The sequence below is a fragment of the Lemur catta genome, chromosome 3 (genome assembly GCF_020740605.2).
Source record: "Lemur catta isolate mLemCat1 chromosome 3, mLemCat1.pri, whole genome shotgun sequence".
Classification (NCBI taxonomy): domain Eukaryota; kingdom Metazoa; phylum Chordata; class Mammalia; order Primates; family Lemuridae; genus Lemur; species Lemur catta.
The window spans coordinates 126,423,037-126,442,368 of record NC_059130.1 but is presented as its reverse complement, the minus strand read 5'-3'; the positions used below and the strand labels follow the sequence as shown (position 1 = coordinate 126,442,368).

The following is a 19,332-nucleotide window of genomic DNA, read 5'->3' as shown; positions in this document are numbered from 1 at the left end:
GATCAGTCACACAACATAAAATTCACCGTTTTAAAGGTTCAGTGGTTTTTCACATTTCACAGCGTTGTGCAGGTATCACCATTAACTCCAGAACATTCTCTTCACCACCGAGAGAGGCTGTGCCACTGAGCCACCACTAGCCACACTCCCACAGCTGGTGGCCGCTGCCCACACGCTGCCTCTCTGCACCCCCTGTTCTGGATATTTCGCATAAATGGGATCGTACAATGCGTGGCTTTTCCCAGCTTTTCTCGCTCAGGGTCATGTTCTCAGGGCCTAACCACACCGTGGTGGGTATCAGGGCTTTCTTTCTTTTTTATACAACAGCCACTGTGTGGACGGACCACATTCCATTCCCAGTCATCAGGTTGTTTCTACTTTTTGTCTGCTATGAACAACGCTGAATGAATGACGAATATTCACTTACAAGTCACTATATAAACATATATTCTCAATTCTCCTGGGAATATACCCAGGAGTGGAGTTGTGGGGTCATATGGTAACTTATGTTTAACTTTTTGAGCAAACACCAAACAATTCTCCACCGTGGCTACATTATTTCACAGCCCCACCCACGATGGGAAAGGTTCCGATTTCTCCAAATCCTTGCACACACTTTTTTCCTTTTTTTTCCCTTTAAATAACCATCAGTGGGTGTGAAGGGATGCCTCACTGCGGTTCTGATTTGCCTTCCCTCGTGACTGACAGTGTCGAGCGTCCTTTTGCGTGCGTACTGGCCATTTGTGTATCTTCTTCAGAAAAATGTCTATTCAAATACATTTTCTATTCTTTATTGCTCAGTTATAAAAATTCTTTGTATATTCTGGATACTAGATCCTTATCAGATACAGGATTTGCAAATATTTTTCTCCCATTTTGTAGTTGTCTTTTCACCATCTTGATAATGTCCTTTGATCACAGAAGCTTTTAATTTTGATGACGTCCAGGTTACCTATTGTTTTCCTTTGGTTACTCATGCGTTGTGGGGGGCAGTGTTCTATAGATGTCCGTGGGGTCCCTTTGGTTTACAGTGTTGTTCAAGTCATCTGCTCACGTGTTCATCTTGGGTCTACATGGCCCATCCTTTATTGAAAGTGGGATCTGGAATTGTGTATTTCTCCCTTCAGTTCTGTCAGCTTTTACTTTGTGCATTTTGAGGCTCTGTCATTGGGTTCATGTATGTTTATAGTTATTACATCTTCTTGATTTATCATTATAAAATATTCTTTTTTCCCCTAGTAACAAGTTTTGTTTTCTTTGATATTAGTAGAGCCACTCCAGCTGCCTTTTTGTTACTGTTTGCATCATGTGTCTTTTTCCATCCTTTTACTTTTAACCTATTTTTGTCTAAGAATCTAAAGTGAGTCTCTTGTGGACATGGTCTTTTTATGCATTCTGCTAGTCTGTCTGTTAATTGGACACTGCAATCCATTTAAATTTAATACATAGTTACTAACTAGGTAGCAGTCACATCTGCTATTTTGGTATTTGCTTTCTATATGTCTTAAATCTTTTTTGGTTTCTCAATTCCCCTGTTACTACCATCTATTGTATCAAATAGATATTTTCTAGTATTTTAATTACCTTGTCATTTCTTCTACTGTATATTTTTGAGTTATTTTCTTAGTGGTTGTCCTGGGGATTACCATTAACATCTTAATTTATAACAATTTACTTTGCCTTAGTACCCAGTTAATTTCAATAGTACACAAAAACACTGCAGCCCCTCTGTAGCTCCATCCCCCTTCATGGTGTGATTGTTACAAATAACAGCTCTATACGTTTGTGTCCATCAGCACAGACTTATAACTATTGTTGTATGCAGTTGTCTTTTAGGAAAAAAAGCAATTACAAACAAAAATACATTTACACCGTCTTTTTACTGAATTATGTAGTTACCTTTCCTAGGGCTCTTTATTTCCTCATATGAATTCAAATTGCTGTCCAGTGTTTTTTTATTTCAACCCAAAGGACTACAGGGCAGGTCTACCTCTGTTTTTATTTATCTGGGAATGTCTTAACTTCTCCTTCAATTTTGAAGGACGGTTTTGCTGGATAAAGAATTATCCAGCAAATAACGATAGGTGTTTATTTTTACTTTCAGCAATTTGAATATGTTGCCCACTGCCTTCAGGACTTACTATTTCTGATGAGAAATTGGCTGTTAGTCTCATTGGGGATCCCTCGTACGTGACGAGTTGCTTCTCTCTTGCTGATTTCAACATTCTCTCTTTCTCTTTGTCTTCTGAAAGTTTGCCTATGATGTGGCAGAAATTGGAGTTTGTCCTACTTCGAGTTAATTGAGCTTCTTGAATGTGTAGATTAATGTTTTTCATCAAACTGGGAAGTTTTCTGCAATCATTTCTTCAAATATTCTTCTTGCTCATTTCTCTCCTTCTGGGGCTCCCATTGTACATACGTTGGTCCCCTTGATGGCGTCCCACCCACAGATCTCTGAGGCTTTATTTTTCTCCATTCATTTTTCTTTCTGTTCCTCAGGCTAGATAATATCAATTGACCTATCTTCAAACAACTCAAATATGCTGTTGAGCTCCTCTAGGGAATTTTTATTTCAATTACACTTTTTGTTTGTTTTTGTTACATGGATGCATTGAATCATGCTGAAATCAGGGCTTTCAGTTTCCCTGTCACCAGAATCGTGCACATTGTACCCAAGAGGTAGATTTTTTATCCCTCAGCCCCTCCCTCCTTCCCCATTCTTAGTTTACAATGTCCATCATACCTCTTTATGACCTTATATATCTTCCGTTTAGCTCCCAGTTATAAGTGACAACATGCAGTGTTTGATTTTCCATTCCTGAGATGCTTCAGGTAGGATAATGGTCCCTAGTTCTTTCCAAGTTGCTGCAAAAGACATTATTTCATTCCTTTTTATGACTAAGTAGTACTCCACGGTGTGTGTGTGTGTGTGTGTGTGTGTGTGTGTGTGTGTACACCACATTTTCTTTATCCACTCATCAGTTGATGGCACTTAAGTTGGATTTTTTTTTTTTTTTGAGACAGGTTGTCACTCTGTTACCCAGGCTGGAGTTCAATGGTGTGACTGTAGCTCACTTTAGCCCTGAACTCCTGGGCTCAAGCAATCCTCCTGCCTCAGCCTTCCAAAGTGCTGGGATTACAGGCTTGAGCCACTGCGCACAGCGGGTTATACTTTTCAACTGCAGAATTTCTATTTGTTCCCCTTTATAATTTCTGTCTCTTCACTGACATTCTCTATCTGGTGACACATCATCTTCATACTTTCCTTTAGTGCTTTCAAGTGGGGTCTTCCAAGGGACACCAGACAATTCTTTGTACATGGGGTCTGTTCTGCTGTCTCTGGTACTGGAGAGCAGGCTGTTATTTCTCAAGACCACCACTGAGCTGGGAAGCAAACGATGAAACTTAACTAGAGCAAGTTAAAATACAAGGCTCACGGTTCTTACCAAGATTCAAGATTTTGCATGTCCATTTGTTGTGTGTTTCTCCTACTGGGAGTGAACTGCTCGAGGGTGGAGATTTGCCCTGTATTCTGTTCACTCTCCTATCCCTGGTACCAGCCGTGCAGTAGCAACTCCGTGAGTGTGTAGGGTGAGTTTCTGGCTGTGACTCGGAGCGCAGACGTGGGGCAGGTGTGGCTGTGCAAGCACGGGTGCAGGTGGAGTGCAGGTGAGGACACAAACACAGGTGGGAGTGCAGCTGAGGGGGACTGTGGCCGTCCAGGCCTGGGCAGGGTACTCAGACGACCTCTCTGCCTCACTCACAGAAGCGGATGCAGCAGATCATGGCCCAGTGCTTCCTGGCCGTCAAATCCAAGCTCGAGTGCAAGCTGGGTTACTTCGACCTCATTGGCTGTGACTTCCTGATCGATGAGAACTTCAAGGTGCGGTCTTGGGTGGGTTGGGTCTGGTAGGCAGGTGCAAGGAGGCAGGGGCCCCCTGCACACCCTAACCACACAGGCAGCCCCCTGGGGTGGACTCCGAGGTCAGACCCCACCCTGCCTGCACCCAGCCCTGGGGGTGGGCGTGTCCATGAGGCTGAGCTCCTACCACAAGTGGGACAGACCTGCACCCCCACCCGCAGGGCGGCCCCCGTGCCGGACTCTCAGTCTCAGAGCCTCAGTGGGCAACAGGGGTAGTGAGGGCCATAGAAAGAGGTGATCTTCCCAGAGCCACCCGGCTGGACCGGGACATGGCCGAGTGGGCTCTGGGTGGGTGGGGAGAGACGCTGGCAGTGTCCCGCCCAGGTGTGGCTGCTGGAGATGAACTCCAACCCTGCCCTGCACACCAACTGTCAAGTCCTGAAGGAGGTGATCCCAGGCCTGGTCGTGGAGACCCTGGGTGAGGCCCTGGCCGGTCGCCACCACCACACCCTCCCCACACGTCCCCCCCCCCAAGTCACGGACGCCCACCCCGCCCTCTTCCCACGTTCAGACCCCCACCCAGGTGGCTCTCCTGGATGCCAAGGGCCTGTGTGGCAGCCCCGCCCCACGCCCCAACCTTCCCCGTCAGGCGGAGCCCCCCATGCCCGCCCCTTGCGGCCTCCCCTCCTCCTGCTCCTCCCGCCCCCGCCGGTCCCCACTTACCCTGCGCCCCCGCCCCGCAGACCTGGCGCTCGAGACCTTCCAGAAGAGCTTGCGCTGCCAGAAGATGCTGCCACTGCTGTCGCAGCGCCGCCTCGTGCTCCTACACAGCGGCGAGGCGGACCTGTGGCGGCGCCTGGGGGGCTCCCGCAGCTCCCCGTGCCCGCAGCCGCCGCCCCCGCCGCGCGCCGCAGACCGGCCGGGCGCGCGCAGGCCCGCGCCACCCCGGGGCCCCGGCGGCGCGCACGGCCGTCCCTCCTCCCCAGGGCGGCGCCCCCGGCCGCCCGACCCCGGCCCCGGCGGCGCCCGCAGCGGGGAGCCCGAGCGGCCGCGAGCCGGCGGCAGGAACCCGGCGCCGGAGCCCTCCCCGGGGACGGGGACGGCAGGGGAGGCGCGCAAGGGCGCGAGCCCCCGGGGCTCCTAGCGGCCCTGCCGCCCTGTGGGCCCGATAAAGGCTACTTTGTTACAAACTCGGCCTCCGTAGCGGGTCAGGGAGGCCCCGCCGCCCCGGCCCCCGCGAGCGCACGCCCACACCGGTGCCCCCTGCGGGGCTTCCCCTGCCCGCTCCACGGCCCGGGCTGCCCTGCGGGAAGGGGCTGCGCCCCCACCCTCTGCCGGCCTGTGCTCCGCGGTGGGCAGCCACACAGGTCCTGGGCTTCCACCCACCGCCTGTGTCCTCCTCCCCGCGACCCTCCCGCAGCCCCACAACCCCCGAACCCCACAGCCTGGCACCGTGATCACTATTGCCTGGTGTCCCCAGGAAAGGTTCTGGAACCCCTCTGGGTCTCCCAAGGAGGGCTCCTTTGAGCCCAGGACTGCTCCCCTGGGGCCCCCACAGGGCTCACCCGCCCTGCCCGGCACAGCTCCTTCCTTCCTCGGTCCCAGAGCACCAGGCTGGGTGCTCACAGCCTCACCAGCCCCCAGTGTTTCTGTAGAGGCCCCAGGACCGTGGCTGGGGTGAGGGGCACAGGGCTGTGGGCCATGACAGTCCCACGGAGGACACATGAGAGCCTGCACTGGCCCGGTCAGTCCCTGTGTGGCCTCCAGCACTCCTGGTCCCTATGGGCCTGGGGGTTTGGGAGGACTCTGACAGCTCAGGGCTTCTGAGGTGCCATAGCCCCCTCTGCAGCCCTCCCCACCCCCACCTCCCCCACCCTGGCACAGAGACCCCTCCCACTGGCTGCCCGCAAGGCTTGTGCCCCCAAGTCCACACCCCAGGGTTGAGGTAGCCCTGCCCCCAGGCCCACCGTGGCGTGCCTGCCCCCAAAGGGTCACGACAAGTCACACACTCCAACTCCTGACCTGCCTTGGCCCCAGAGCAGTGGCAGGACGGGTCCCTGCTCCGCACTAGAGCGATGATGGGACCTCAGGGGCTGCAGGGAGGGCACCTCCTTGTCCCCGGGTACAACCACCTCGGCACCACTAGAGGCCGCCGTGTGCCGCAGTGTCGCTGGTCCAGACACAAGAAGGGTGAGGAGGGCTGGACGCGAACGCCCAGGGTGCGGAGCCCTGAAGGAGCCCAGCGAGGAGGGAGGGCTGCCCGCCCGCCCGCCCACCTGTCCCAGCGGCCTGCAGCTGTGGGGTCCCAGGGCAGAGGCAGGCAGCTCACTCTTGCTGCTGTCTCGAGGGGCAGGAGCCCTGAGTCCCCTGGCACAGCGGTGGCGGGCCCTCCATGAGGGGCCAAGCTCTGCCCCCACCCGCCTTGCAGCGCACCAGGGGTGAAGGCAGCCTCCTGGGCAGCTGGGCACCAGGTCTTGGTAATCCCACCTCCCCTTTGGGTCGGGGCCACGTTGCCTGTGGCATCCAAGGCTGCTGCCTGGCCATGGCATAGCCCCTGCTCTTGCGGCCTTGACACCCCCGGGCCTCTGTGCCACCTGCAGCCTCATGGCTAGTGTGGAGGTCCCTGGTCAGGGCTGTGTCCCATGGTGGCATCAGGCTGTCATGGAACATTCCAGCCCTCCTCACCCCCTAGGACCAGGGGCCTCAAGCTGTCAGCAGAGGTCACCTGAGCCCTCAGAGAGGCTTTCCCTGCTGTCTTGGGACAGTGGAGCCCTGTCATTGGATTTGTCACTTCTGGGGACTCAGGACATGATGAGAAGTACACGCTGACAGTGGCCTGCCCTGCCCTGAGCTCCTGCCCCAGCCTGGGGTTCCCCTGAAAGCCTGGACTGTATCTGCTGCTCTCAGTCCCTGGAGCCCACTGAACACCTGAAGGTCAATAAACAAGGCTTCCCGGAACCGCCGTTCACTGACCCACCAGCAGTGGCCATGCCCGCGCCCCTCTCCGGTCCCCCCAGCCCCACCCAGCCCAGTGCACTTGCCCACCAGCCCAGAATGGCCAGGACCACCTGGGAGAGGCAGGCTGTGGGGCATCTGGGCACCCCAGCACCTGTGGCCCTGGGGACCTGGGAGGTACAAGCTGCCCCCAATAGGCAAATGATGTGACCGGCTGCAGGCACAGCACAAGTGGACAGGACCCCTCTCGGCCCGAGCTGACAGCAGGGCTGGGTGGCTTCACAGGGAGATCCAAGGTACATGGGCTCCAACTGCTGACCCGAGAATCCGCCTCCCTCACCCCTCCCAGTCCTCTCCCACTCTCCCTCCCTTCTCCCCTTCTCCTCCTCCTGCCCCTGCCTGTCCCCTCCACTCCCTCTTCCCTCCGCCCCTCCATCACTTCCAGGGGTGAATCCTGGGGTCCAGAGGGTGGAGGACTGAGGGAGTGACTTCCACCTGCAGAGGGTGTGGGGGAGTCATGCTGCCCAGCTCCGACCCCGGCAGCCCTCCTGTCTGTAGCCTCTGTCTTGGGGGCAGCCAGCACAGACCCCTCAGCCCCCACTGGGGCCTCCCTCAGCCAGGGCCTGGGCAGACAGAGCCATGGAGCCCTGGGGAGTTGGAGGGTGCATTTCTGTGGGGCTCCCCTTACCCCCATGGGCTCCGGCCCCCTCCTCTGGGACTATGTCTGTAAGAAGAGCCCAATTCCTGGGAAGATGAGATTCGTGGGAGGCAGGTATCCGCCTCCTCTCCCATCCCAGACACAGCTGCTCCCCATGGAGGTGGGGCCTGGCTGAGAGGAGCGAGCCCAGGGGGAAGGGGAGGGCGTGATGGCCGGGAGCAAGGCCCCTGAGTCCCCGGGCCTGACATCTGTGCCCACCTGGTCAACGGGCAGGCATCCCAGTAGCTGGGGACAGCCAGGGACCATCTGCCCCCTCAAGGGCACCCTGCACTTGTCCTAGGACTGGCTGGTGTCCAGTTTCAACTGGGAAGGGTCCCCTCCCTGACCCTGCCAGGTCTCTGTCCCGCTGGGGAGGGCTCCTACCCTGGCTGAGTCTCCGTCCCAGGAAGGGAGGGCTGGGGGCTGGGTTGGGGAGCTGCTCCTGTGGCAGGAAGCACTTCTGGGAACACAGGTGGCCTCTGGGCCCTTATCTGAGGCTGAACAAAATCCACAAGTCAGGACGCTAGGGTGGGGCCGGGTTTCCAGGGGGAGCGGGGAGCGGCCTGAGCCAGGCTGGGAGAGGCAGGGTCTCACCCTGGGGAGGCTGCCAGGCTGGGCAGGTGGGCGGACACCTGCTCCCACCCCAGGAAGCTGAGGCCTGGGGCTGGTCTCTGCCCTCTGAAGGGGGAGGGTCTGGCAACAGCTTCTCATCCCAACACCCCCCTTCCCCACACTCCAGCACCCCCAGTCTCCGCGCCGGCGGGCAGCCCTGAGCGTCGCCCCGCCCCCACCTCCTGCCCCAAACCCTGGTGGGAGCCTCTGCGCACCCAGCGTGGGGCCCCACGGGCCGCCCCGGGCCCTGCACGGGTCCTCCTCAGCGCGGAGCTGCCCGGCCCACTGGGCGGTCCCGCGCGAAGCAAGTCCCGCAGGGCGGTGCTGGAGACCCCCTCCAAGCCCGAGCGGGGGCCGCCCCGCCGGGAAGCCCCGCGCCCCGCGCCCCGCGCCCCGCGCCCCGCGCCCCCGCCCGGGCCGGCGCGCCAGGAGTTTCCGCGCTGAGTCAGCCCCGCCGGTGCCTGCGCGCGGGCGGGCCCCGGGCTTTCTGGGGAAGGTCCCGCCGGCGCGGCCCTCCCGTCGGGGCGGGGCCTGTGCGGCGCCAGGAGAAAGCAGGCCCGGGGGGGTTAGGGTTAGGGTTAGGCCCGGGGGGCGCGGGGCAGGGTGGCCGCTGTGCGCCGGCAGGTCCCGGGCGCGTTCCGATCCGTCCGTCCTCTCGTCCCCGGGGCCGCTGCCCTGAACACCTGTGCGGGCTTGGCGGGTACCGCCTTCCCCTCTGTGCCCGTCCCGCCCCGCCAGGCATTTTCTTATCAGTGAGCTAACTTTGTGTATGTCTTGCCCTCGGAGCGGGCAGAGCCTGGGCTCGCCTGATCAAGTGTCTCCCACAGGAGTAAAGCCTTTTTTTTTTTTTTTTTTTTTTTTTTTGAGACAGAGTCTCACTCTGTTGCCCCGGCTAGAGTGAGTGCCGTGGCATCAGCCTCGCTCACAGCAACCTCAGACTCCTGGGCTCAAGCAATCCTACTGCCTCAGCCTCCCGAGTAGCTGGAACTACAGGAGTGAGCACCACCATGCCCAGCTTATTTTTTCTATTTTTAGTAGAGATGAGGTCTCGTTCAGGCTGGCCTCAAACTCCTGACCTCAAGGGATCCTCCTGCCCAGAGTGCTGGGACGACAGGTATGAGCCACCGTGCCGGCCCAGGAGTAAAGTCTTGAATGAGTTGTGGAGGCCCCTCCTCCCGGGAGTAGGAGGCATTGTCCACCGCCCACCATCCACCGTCCACTGCCCACCGCCCAGCACATTCCCGGCAGCCCTGCGTGGCCTTGGCTCCTCACGTTCTGGGTCCCACAGGGGCAGGAGCCCTCTCTTCCACCGACCTGCTGTGAGCTGGGCCCAGTGCCCTCTGCCCAGGGCTGCTGGGACAAGGGGACATCATAGGGGTAGGGCGTTGGGGCCAAGGCCAGGTGGCCAGGAGGGTGCTGCTCAGACTGACCTCCCTCCACTGGTCGGCCTGCCTCTCCCTGCAGGGCTGTGCCAGCAGCCCCTGTCATAGCCAGGAGCCAGCGCTGGGGCCAGGAGGCTGGTCCCTGGGGGTGTGAGGTGGCAGAGGGGAGCAGGGAGCCTTGGAGACAGGGACAAAGCCAGGCCACCCAAGGCTGCCACACCACTGGAAAGTGCCAGGTGGGAAAGCTGTCCGAGCCCTGGGCTCTGGGCAGTGAGGCAAGAGCAGGTGCCCGGAAGGCCGGAAGGCTTGCGGCCAGAAACCAGAGTCTGCAGGGCTGCCCTGGGTGGTGAGGGCCCCGAGACCACAGGCCCAGAACTCGGCTGTCCCAGTGTGTGCTGGGCGGACAGTCAGGGGACGGTCCTGGACACAGAAGCCGGCATCTAGTGCCTCTCCCTCCCCTAGGAAGCCCACCGAGCCCTGTGGTCCCCACCAAGTGCTGTGCCCAGGACAAAAACGGGCCCCAGCTGTGCCCCACAGCCCCCAGGGCTGGGAGCTCCAAAGACAGCCCCTCCCCCTGTGGAGGGGACCACGGCCACAGTGGGCATGGCCCTGGGCTCCCTGTCCCCACCCATCCCTGGTATACGTCCACCCAGGTCACTGAACAAGTGTTTATTAGACGCCACCTGCAGCCAGGTCGTGTGCTGCACACCCACAGGCAGGGCCCCGTCCTGGGGCTGAGGGGCCCCAGACCCTACCCCGGCTGCACTGGTCCCTCCTGCAGGGCCCAGCCAGGGCCGCTGCCCTTCCGCACAGTCTGGGGACTTGTCCCTGTCACCGTCCTGCACCCACGTCTGCCGTCAGGGGAGCAGGGCCAGGCCCCGAGCAGGACACAGAACTCCTGCTCCCGGCGGCAGCCTAGGTGAGCTCCTGGAGAGGGTCCGGCTGGGGCTCCGGCCGCCGGCGAGGACGGCCAGGCTCATACCCACAGGTCTCCCTGCCGGCCCTTGTCCTCGGCCAGCCGCTCTCCCCGCTCCTCCTCGGGGAACTGGCAGCTGCAGGAGTCCTCTGCCGGCGGCGGTGCCTCCAGAAGCAGCTGGGTCTCTGCAAAGGGCCGCGGTCAGCAGGCGGCCAGGGGCTCCCCGCCCCCCACCCCGCGCAGCTGCACCACTGACCTCGGGGCCCCGCGTGCTCCCGTCTCAGCTGCCAGGTGTGCAGCCCGAGCTGGGCCACGGTCAGGACAAGGATGCAGGTGGCCACGGCCAGGAGCACGATGGCCAGCGGGCCCTGCGGCTCTGTGGGCAGCGGCTCCGGGGTGCACACGGCGTTGTGGGTCTTGTTGCCGGGGAACGTGGTGAGAAACCCAAACTGGGAGCAGCTGGGACGCACGACAGACTCGGTCAGCCCCCGACCGCCCGGGCAGCCCTCCTCTCAGGCTGCTGCTCTCTGAGCCGTTTGCGGGGTCACCACACTGGCAGGGACAGAGCAGGCCGCCCTCGGCCGCCCGGCCACCGGAAGGCCCACCAAGACTCACTCTGCCCAAGGTCTGCAGTGGCCCTCTCGGCCCCTGGAGAAGGTCCCTGCGTCACAGTCAACACACTCGAAGCCAAAAATGAATTCCCCTGGGGACAGACGGACACACAGGCTGTGGAGGTTGTGAGGGTGGATGCGGAGGGGTCAGGCGAGTTCGGGGGTCCATCTGGGGGCTGGGTCCATTGGAGAATGGTCCCACACCGTCCAGTCAACAGAGGTCTCTGATGCCCACAGGCCCCAGGCCCTTGGTAAGTTGGTGCCACGTCGCCAGCTCCAGGACCGGCACCATGTGGGTGGGAGGCAGACGGGGGCACCGAGGGGCTGTGACTGGCTGAGGGGTGGTTCCCGGGGGATGAGCTGCCTGTGGGAGCCGGGCCACGCCCCAGGCTTGGTCCAGTAGGCTGGGGGGCAGCGCCCGGGGAGGGTCCTGGGAAGAGGGTGACCCCGGGTCCCTGCCCCCCCCCAGAGTCTATCCCCAGACCCAAGCCAGGACACTGGCGGCTGCCTGGGGATGTCCCCACCCCCACCCTGCTCCCCGAGCCCAGCTCGGCCCCCCACAGCCTTGCTCAAAGCCCTGGGGACTTGCCGTGAGGCTTCGCCCTCTGGCCGGGCGGGCAGGGGTGGTGCTTGCAGCTCTCACACTGAGGGTCTCCACAGTGGAATTCGGGCTGGACACACGTGCAGTCCCTCTCAGAGCAGCCCTCCTGTTCTAGGCAGGGGACAGGCCAGCCCCTCAGCAGCCAGGCGGCCTGTGCCCTCCAGGCTCCCCCAGCCATCAGGGGTGGGGGCGTGGGGGTGTCAGGTCCCCACCCTCAGCCAGCCCCGGGGGGCAGACAGTGCGGGGTGAGCACCCGCGGCTTTGCCCAGCTCCTCAGCCATGTGGCCTGGCTGCCCCCACCCTGGTGGCTGTGACCCTGCCCGTGACCGGGTGCCAGTCCCTGCTGGGCTTCCTGAGGACCCTGGGCCTGGGCCCCCCTCACTCTCCACCCTACACAGCCCCCTGGAGCCCCGTCAACACCTCAGAGGCCACTGCACCAGCCACGAGACGTGGGACCCTCAGGGCACCCTCTCCCAACCCCCAGGCCTGGCAGAAAGCAGCTCCGGGGGTCTTCCGGGGGTCTGCCTCATTCCTGTGGCCCCTCACCCACAGCTGCTGGGCAGGGGCAGGGGGCGAGGCAGAAGGGGGTGCTGGGACCCCAAACTGGGCAGGAGGTGGCCTGGGTGGTAGCCCCGCCCCGCTCAGCAGGGCCTGGGCAGCCCTCCCCAACCCGGGGACCCCAGCCCTTCTGGGGAGGCTCCCTCCCCCGCCTCTGCTCCCCAACCCACGGTCCACTGCCCAGTGCCCCGCTCGGTCCGAGACCCCCCCTGGCTGTGTGCCCACCCTCCTGAGGTGAAAGCCGCCAAGTCTGACTGGGGAGGGACCCCGCGTTGCCACCCGCAGTCCCGGCCCAGGGCCTGTCTTACCTGAGGTGCAGGACTGGCAGCAGCGCTTGTTGATCCCCGTCCCGAGAAGGAGGCGGCCGGGGCCGCAGCTCGGGCCCCCGGTGGGGACCTGGCCCAGGCCCAGTGCGCAGAGCAGCGCCACCCCGCACAGGGCCCTCCGCGCGCCCACCGAGCCCATCGCACCCGCGACAGGCTGCGCCCGCACACTTTAAGAGGCCCGGCGCACATGCCCCGCCCACGCCCCAATTCCAATCCGGATTTAAATTTGCCCAGAGATGGGCGTGGGGAGGGGAGTGCAAGCGCTGTGGACACAGCCGGGTGGGGATCGGAAATGTTTCTTATGCAAAATCTGTGGCCACAGCGGTGGCCCCGGATGCAGGGTGGGTTTGGGGGCCGTCTCCCCCCAGCCCCTCCACCTCCAGCTTCCTCAGGGGTGCCCCGCAGGCTTGCGGATTTCCACCACCCAGAGGGGGTGGGATGAAGTCGCTCGTTTCCTGAGACGTCTCCGGAAGCCCTGGCTACACCCATGAAGCCCCAGTGCTGAGGACCCTGAGGGGGGACCAGGACAAGCACCCCCACTCGGCCCACCCAGCCGGCGGGCTGCAGGTGGGAAGGGCCCCCATAGGCTTCCTGTGGTGCAGCCCTGTGGGCACTGTCCCTGCTGCTCTGAGCTCCCAGGGGTCCCTGGGCTCACAGCAGAGGGGAGCGGAGCGAGTGGGCGGGGAGGGGCACTGGGAGGGGCCGGAGCCTGGGTCATTGTCAACCAGGGTGTCCCAGGCGGGCTCAGCCCATGTGTCCCAACCCAGACCTCTGGCTCTTGCTCTCTCTGCAGCCACTCTGATCCACCTGGAGGGAGAAGAGAACCGGCCCTGACAGCTCTCAGAGGCTGTCCCGTGTCCTTCTGAGCCCAGGGCTCCCAGCAGGCACAGAGGGGTCCTGGGACCTGTCCCCAGCCCCCTGCTTGAGGCTCAGCACAGCGAAGCTGGTGGAGATTTCTGAGGCTGCTGGGCCAGGGGGTCTCAGGAATGTGACAGCAGTTGTGCCCACAGGCTGGAGACGGGGCCACAGTCAGGACACCTGGTCAGATGCCCCTTCGAGACCCACGGCCACCACGGACTGCACCGTTTCCCAGGGAAACGACAGGAATTAGAACTTTGTAACTCCCAGTTGTCCCTAAGTCCCAGGATGTGCGAGCCCTCCCCTCAGGGAGGTGGCAGGAAAGGAAGGGGTCTCCAGGGTGGGCTGCGGTCCAGGCTGCCCAGAGGCTCTGAGGGAGAGGGGCAGGCCAGCGGCGAGGGGCCTGGAGGTCTCTGTTCAGCCCTAGACCGGGAGGTTGGTCTGAGCGTTTGGACAGAAAGAGAAGCCACAAGACCACACCTAGACGCCAGGTAAAGGTGTTCGGGGAGCAGAACCAGACCAGGCCGGACCTTGCCCCTGCCCGTCTGAGAGACCTGAGAGGCCTACACCAGCACGGGGCCACCCCCAATTCTGGTGAGCACCCAGTGCGTTGTGGCCTAGGAAGACAGACACATCCCCTGTCAATGATGCTTATCAGACCCGGTGTGTCAGTTGGTCCTTCCGGAAGTAGGGGCAGCGACAGGAGGACAAGTGGTTTGGGGGGCGCAGGGGCAGGAAGCCTGGCTGGTGGGGCTGATACCTCGACCAGCCCCTGAGCAGCTCCCTGCAGGGCGTCCCCGGGGGGTCCCTGGTGCTGCATCCGGGCTCAGCCAGGCGTCCACCAGCTGCACCGCGGCACCCGGCGACTGTGCCCTGGCGACTGCCACGTGTGGGCACAGACATCAGAGTTCTCGGGGCCTCCAGGGGGAGCGGCATCCGTGACTCGGAGCCCACATCTGCCTTCCTGTCCCGCTCGCCCCGGAAGGCCCCTCCCGGCACCTGCTCCTCGGCGGCGCCGGCGAACGAGTGGTTTCATGAGGCCAGAGAAGATTTTTATCTGCCCGTCTGTATTTTCCAGTATCTTATGAGTAGCTCATCCTACGTTTGCTTCTTCTGTCTCAGATGACACAAGCGACGTGTGTGCGTGCAGCAGAGAGTCCCACAGGGGCTGCGCCCGTGCTGCTGGGTGCAGAGCCCGCCGGCTCGGCAGCAGGACACGGGCCCTGGAGCCCAGGCGGGGCCTGGGTGGAGCCGGTCCAGGAGCTTCCGGCAGACACGGCTGTCGGTGCGGGAAGGGGGCGTGGGCTTAGGGACAGCGTAGAAGCCAAGAGGAGGTGACCCACGTCTGCCTGGGGCCAGGGGGCAGCGGTGTCCTGGCTGGGAAAAGGCACCCGGCGGCCCCGGGGTGGAGGGCTATGCCCAGCAGGGAGGAGGCGGTGGGTGTGTGGGCAAAGTTTGGGGAGAAAACCCCTTTCGTATTTCCCATGACCTTCAACCTTCTGGGACCCAGGCCACCTGCCCCCACCCACCTCCTGGCCCTGCTCCACGCCCGGCCTCCCGCCCTCCCCAGGGGCTGCTCTCGAGGGTGCAGGTCTGTGGCCTTGGCCCTGTGCCCTTGGCCCTGGTCTTGCTTGGGGCAGAGGGGACGGCAGGACAGGACGGCCTCTGCCTGCCTTTTGCAGGTTGGTGGGGAAGGGAAAGAAGGCGGATGGGCGGAGTCCAGGACCACCGGAGTCAGGGACCCCTCACTGCGGCTGCCTGGTGTCAGCCACAGTGCCCTGGGCTACAAGTGACCCCGCCCCCTGCAGAGGTCGGGACCCTTCCCTGCCAGCCGTGGTGGGAGAGGCAAGTCCCTATCGGGGGCTGGGCAGAGGGAAGGGCCAGCCCCAGGGACACGGCGCAGGGCGCTGCCAGGACTGGGCTGTGTGGTGGCCCCGGGTGCAGGGCCCGGCTGAGCGGCTGCTCCCACGGCCCAGCCCGGGCGCCAGGTCTAGTGGAGAAAGCCCCGGCCGGGCTCTGCTCTCCTGCTCACAGTCGGGGTGAGACCTCTTGGCACATCAGGGTGTTCACCTTGGACGCTGATAGCTCTTAAACACTTCACAGAGCCCCCGCCCGCCGGGCTGTCTGTGTGGGACACACGCATCACGGTCCAGCTCTGTGGGTCACACGCCCGAGGCCATTTCCTCGCTGGATACAAGCTTCCTGTGCAGCTTCTGCTTCTGTCTCTGAGCCGCCGCCTGGAGGGGCCTTGTGCCCAGGGTCCAGCCCTGCACCTGTGCACTTGTCCTTCCCGGGGGACGCCCCTTCCCAGACACTGGCCTGAGACAGGACCCCGTGCCGCTGGGGCAGCTCCAGGGTCCCCGGGCCTCAGCCTGGGGTCCCGTCCACGCTCCCTCCCTCCGTGCTGAGTCGGTGCCAGACGTGGGCCCATCGAATACGCTGCCGTCCATTTTGGTGGATATTTGGGTTTTCCCCCATGAGGTCACATGGACACCCTTGTCCGTGTCCCAGGGCACTTGCTGCTGTGGGCAGGTGCCCAGGAGCAGACTGGCTGTGTCCCAGGGGGGACAGAAGGTTCGCTCCATCGGAAACCTCATTTCCAAAGTGGCTGTCCTGTCAGACGCCTCCACTGCAGGGACACAGGGACGGAGCTGTCCCCTGGGACTCCCAGGGTGGCACCCAGTGGGGGTCCTGGGGCCCCACCCACGAGGTGTCACAGGGTGTGGGGGCCGGAGAGAGAAGGGACAGGTGCGTGTGTCCCCCCCCCGGCAAGTACACGAGAGACCCCTGTGGCCACCAAGTTGCCAGGTGCCGCCCTCCCCACTCGGTGGCCCCGGCCAGGCTTTAGGGTCTTGCAGCAGCGGCTCTGTGTCCGCCCAACCCGCACCTCACGGGGCCTCTTCAGCAGCTCCCGGCCCAGCCCCACAGGGTGTGCCGGGGCCAGTCTCCGAGCAGCTGCCCCTGAGCCCCTGTCCCCACCCGAGCGTGCGGCCCCCAGCCCACGGGTGCCCAGCCAGAGATCCACGTCTGTCGGTGGTTTTATTGGGGCCCTGCCCGGGCGGGGCGTATGCACAACATACGTAGCAGAGCCCGGGAGCCCGCCCAGGCGCACCTACAACGGTGCGGGCGGGCCCAGGTCCGGCGGGGGGGCGCAGTTGCTGGCACGGTGGCGGGTGTGGCAGCCTGAACCTGGGACGCCCCCGCTGCCCCCCAGGCCTCGCAGACCCTCTGCGGCCCCAGCTGGGAGGGGTGCAAGTCCTCCCCCGCGGACGCGGCTCAGATCTTGGCCAGGGAGGAGTGCGCGTCTGCCTGCTCCTCTTGGATGGGGGTCCGGAATCTGCTTCCCCCTGGGGAGGAGGAAAGAGGGAGAGATGGGAGGGGGGGTCTCAGCCCCCCAGGGGTGATCTGGGCTGGGCCCACAGCGGACACTCACCAGGGCCCTTTGCGGCATCTGGGGGTGTCTTCCAGGCCCTTCGGTGCAGGTGCAGGGCCAGCAGCGTGGCCAGGGGGACCAGCACCCCCAGGCCCAGACCCAGGCCCAGGAGGGCGGCGAGCAAAGAGCCTGCGGGGAGGAGGCCCCAAGTGGTCAGAGGGCAGTCCGCCTCCCAGCCTCCCCGACTCCCCCACTCGCCCACTCCCCTGTGGGGGTTGGGGGCCCTGCTGGGGTCAGGCCAGGCCCCCTTACCCCTGGGGGCCTCCAGGGGGGGTGTGGAGGGCCCCTGTGATGTCACAGGCCTGGCTGCGGTGGGCTGAACTGTGATGGGCCTGGCTGGGGGGCCCTGGGTCTCCCAGGACAGTGTGGCCCGGGGGCTCTTGTCCTCACAGAGGGCGTCTGAGCTGTTGCTGGGGGGCCACAGAGTGCGCTTCCCGGCGGCGGTGCAGCTGCAGGAGGGCAGAAGTGCTGGTCAGGCCCGAGACCCCAGGGACTCAGGTCGGCTGCAGGCAGCGTCCGCCTCAGACTCCAGGCCAAAGGCGGCCGAGGCCCCCTGTGCAGGCTCCGAGGGCCCCCACCCTGCAGAGGTCTCCGAGACCACACGCCCTGTACCCCACGCCCTCAGCCCTGCCCCAGCCCTCCCTGAGCCCCTGCGGCCGCTGCCCTCCCAGCCTGGAACGGGAGCCCTGGGGGGGTCCAACTATGGATGAGCGAGGGTCTCGCACATGCTCCCCGGCCTGGGCTGGGGTCTCACATGCCCCGTCCACCCCCAGGAAGAGGCACGGGTGGGGGTCAGCCACAGGGGCCCCAGAGCTTCCCCCCCGCCCCCTGCCCCCTGCCCCTGCCCCTGCCCTCGTCCTGGGCCCTGCACTCACTTGGTCCAGGGCTTGCACGCCTGGTTGTCACCCGGGGAGAAGTGGCCGGGGGGGCACGGGGCGCAGTCTGTAAGGGGCAGTGCAGGCTCAGGTGCCTGCGGCCGGCGGCCCTGCACTCTGTGGGTGGGGGGCTTGGCCTCTGGGGCCCCCCCTACCCCCGTCCCGCCAGCGCCCCTGACCCAGGAGTGGAGCCAGGAGCCCGACCTGGCGAGGACACAGGGGAGGTGCCGCCGTGACGTGGCATCGGGATGGAGGGTCATCTGCCCACGGTGAGGCCCCGGCTCCTCCCTGGCTCCTCCCTGGGCCCGGGGCACGCGCCCCCAACCACCTCACGCACACTTGCTGTGCCTCCCCGCCCGCCGGGGATGCCCCAGGGCTCACCGACTCCACGCTTGTAGCCGCCCAGGGGCTGGGTGCCTGGGCGGCAGCGGCACACGGTGTCCTGCGTGGCCGTGCACCTCTGCCCCGGCTCACTCCCGCTTCCTGGGCAGGGGGAGGGGGCTGTCAGCTGGGGGCAGCCCAGGGGCGAGCAGCACAGGCACCGAGGCTGGGTGCCCCCGCCCTCCGCGGAGGTCCTCCCCCTGCAGAGCTGACGGCAGCCCCAGCCCCCACCCTCCGGGCCTTCCTTGGACCCGGCTCCGGCCTCAGCCCCGGGCAGCCAGCAAGGCCACGGGAATAACGTTCTCCACGCCGACTCCACGTGGCCTCCGCCGAGCCTCAGCCCCCAGGAGGAGGGCTGTGCCCCGGAGGCGCCCTGGCCCGTGTGGTTTGGGGTTTGCTCCTGTGGCTGTGGGGGGCGCTGGGCGGGGCGGGGAGGCGGCTCACCCTGGTTGCAGAGCGTGCAGGGCTTGCAGGGCTCGTAGTTGACGGCCTCGTTGTAGAAGCCGGGCTCACATGGGCGGCACACGGTGTCCCGGGAGCGGTCGCAGCGGCTCACCATCCCGTGGCCTGTAGTGGAGGCCGGGGGTACGGGTCGGAGGTCAGGCCCGGCCTGGCCTGTGCCCCGCACTGACTTCTTGGGGCCGTGGCTGGGCCTGGCAGGCCCCCGCCCCTCCAGGGCCAGCTTTGCTGCTGACCACGGCCCAGGCCTGGATCCGAGTCCCCTGGAGCAGCCCCGCAGACACCCCCTCCCCGGGCTGGCTCACCTGGCTGGCACTCGGGACAGCACCGGCCACTGTGGGGGTACGTGTCCCCGGCACAGTCGAGCCCGGCTGCCGCCCCCAGCAGGAGCCCCAGGAGCAGCAGGGCTGAGCCGGGCAGGTTGGGCCCCGGCTGCCGAACCCCCACACACATCCTCCTCTCCGCCGAGCACCGAGTCTGGGTTTTTCCTTGCAGGATGTGGCTATAAGGGCTGTGGGAGGGGCGGGGCGGGAGGGCAGGAGGAGGAGGAAGTGGCCCCAGCCAGGCAGGTGACCCCGACCCCGGCTGGCGACCCTAACCCAGGCCGGCTGCAGAAAGTGGCCTGTCTGGGGTCCTCCCGGCCACGGGGTTCTCCTGCCCTGTGGCCCAGCCCACAGGCGCAGCCCCGGGCCACTCCGCAGCCAGGACACGGCCAGGCCCTGCAGCCCTCTGGTCTGTGCCCAGCCCACACGGAGGACCCCTCCTGCTCCCTCTGGCTGGGTGCCCTGCCCTGCCCTGCCCTGCCT

General features: G+C 63.7%; 3 protein-coding genes across 5 annotated transcripts in view; 1 reads left to right on the top strand and 2 right to left on the bottom strand.

Moving 5' to 3' along the window:
* TTLL10 (tubulin tyrosine ligase like 10) overlaps positions 1-5,006 on the top strand; it is a 44,745-nt gene extending 39,739 nt beyond the window's left edge. Inside the window, exons 14-16 of the mRNA XM_045546582.1 lie at positions 3,767-3,883; positions 4,247-4,340; positions 4,606-5,006. Of these exons, the coding sequence (XP_045402538.1) occupies positions 3,767-3,883; positions 4,247-4,340; positions 4,606-5,006 (612 nt within the window). The remainder of the gene's footprint in view (positions 1-3,766; positions 3,884-4,246; positions 4,341-4,605) is intronic.
* Positions 5,007-10,162: 5,156 nt separating this feature from the next.
* On the bottom strand, positions 10,163-12,989 carry TNFRSF18 (TNF receptor superfamily member 18). Of its 3 annotated transcripts, none has more exons than XM_045548801.1 (5): positions 12,517-12,989; positions 11,625-11,794; positions 11,040-11,127; positions 10,681-10,883; positions 10,163-10,609 (listed from the first exon to the last, which is right to left on the bottom strand). In XM_045548801.1, the coding sequence occupies exons 1-5, from the start codon at positions 12,657-12,659 to the stop codon at positions 10,485-10,487; spliced, it is 729 nt and encodes a 242-aa protein (XP_045404757.1). In that variant the 5' UTR covers positions 12,660-12,989; the 3' UTR covers positions 10,163-10,484. The 3 variants fall into 3 exon arrangements, with proteins under 3 accessions (XP_045404757.1, XP_045404755.1, XP_045404756.1); XM_045548799.1 differs by having other exon boundaries at positions 11,625-11,742; positions 12,503-12,958; XM_045548800.1 differs by having other exon boundaries at positions 11,625-11,747; positions 12,503-12,936.
* A 3,417-nt stretch (positions 12,990-16,406) lies between these two features.
* Positions 16,407-18,987, bottom strand: TNFRSF4 (TNF receptor superfamily member 4). The gene is made up of 7 exons (XM_045548798.1): positions 18,832-18,987; positions 18,512-18,634; positions 18,068-18,169; positions 17,687-17,753; positions 17,064-17,260; positions 16,812-16,940; positions 16,407-16,725 (listed from the first exon to the last, which is right to left on the bottom strand). The coding sequence occupies exons 1-7, from the start codon at positions 18,977-18,979 to the stop codon at positions 16,655-16,657; spliced, it is 837 nt and encodes a 278-aa protein (XP_045404754.1). The 5' UTR covers positions 18,980-18,987; the 3' UTR covers positions 16,407-16,654.
* Positions 18,988-19,332: the final 345 nt, after the last annotated feature.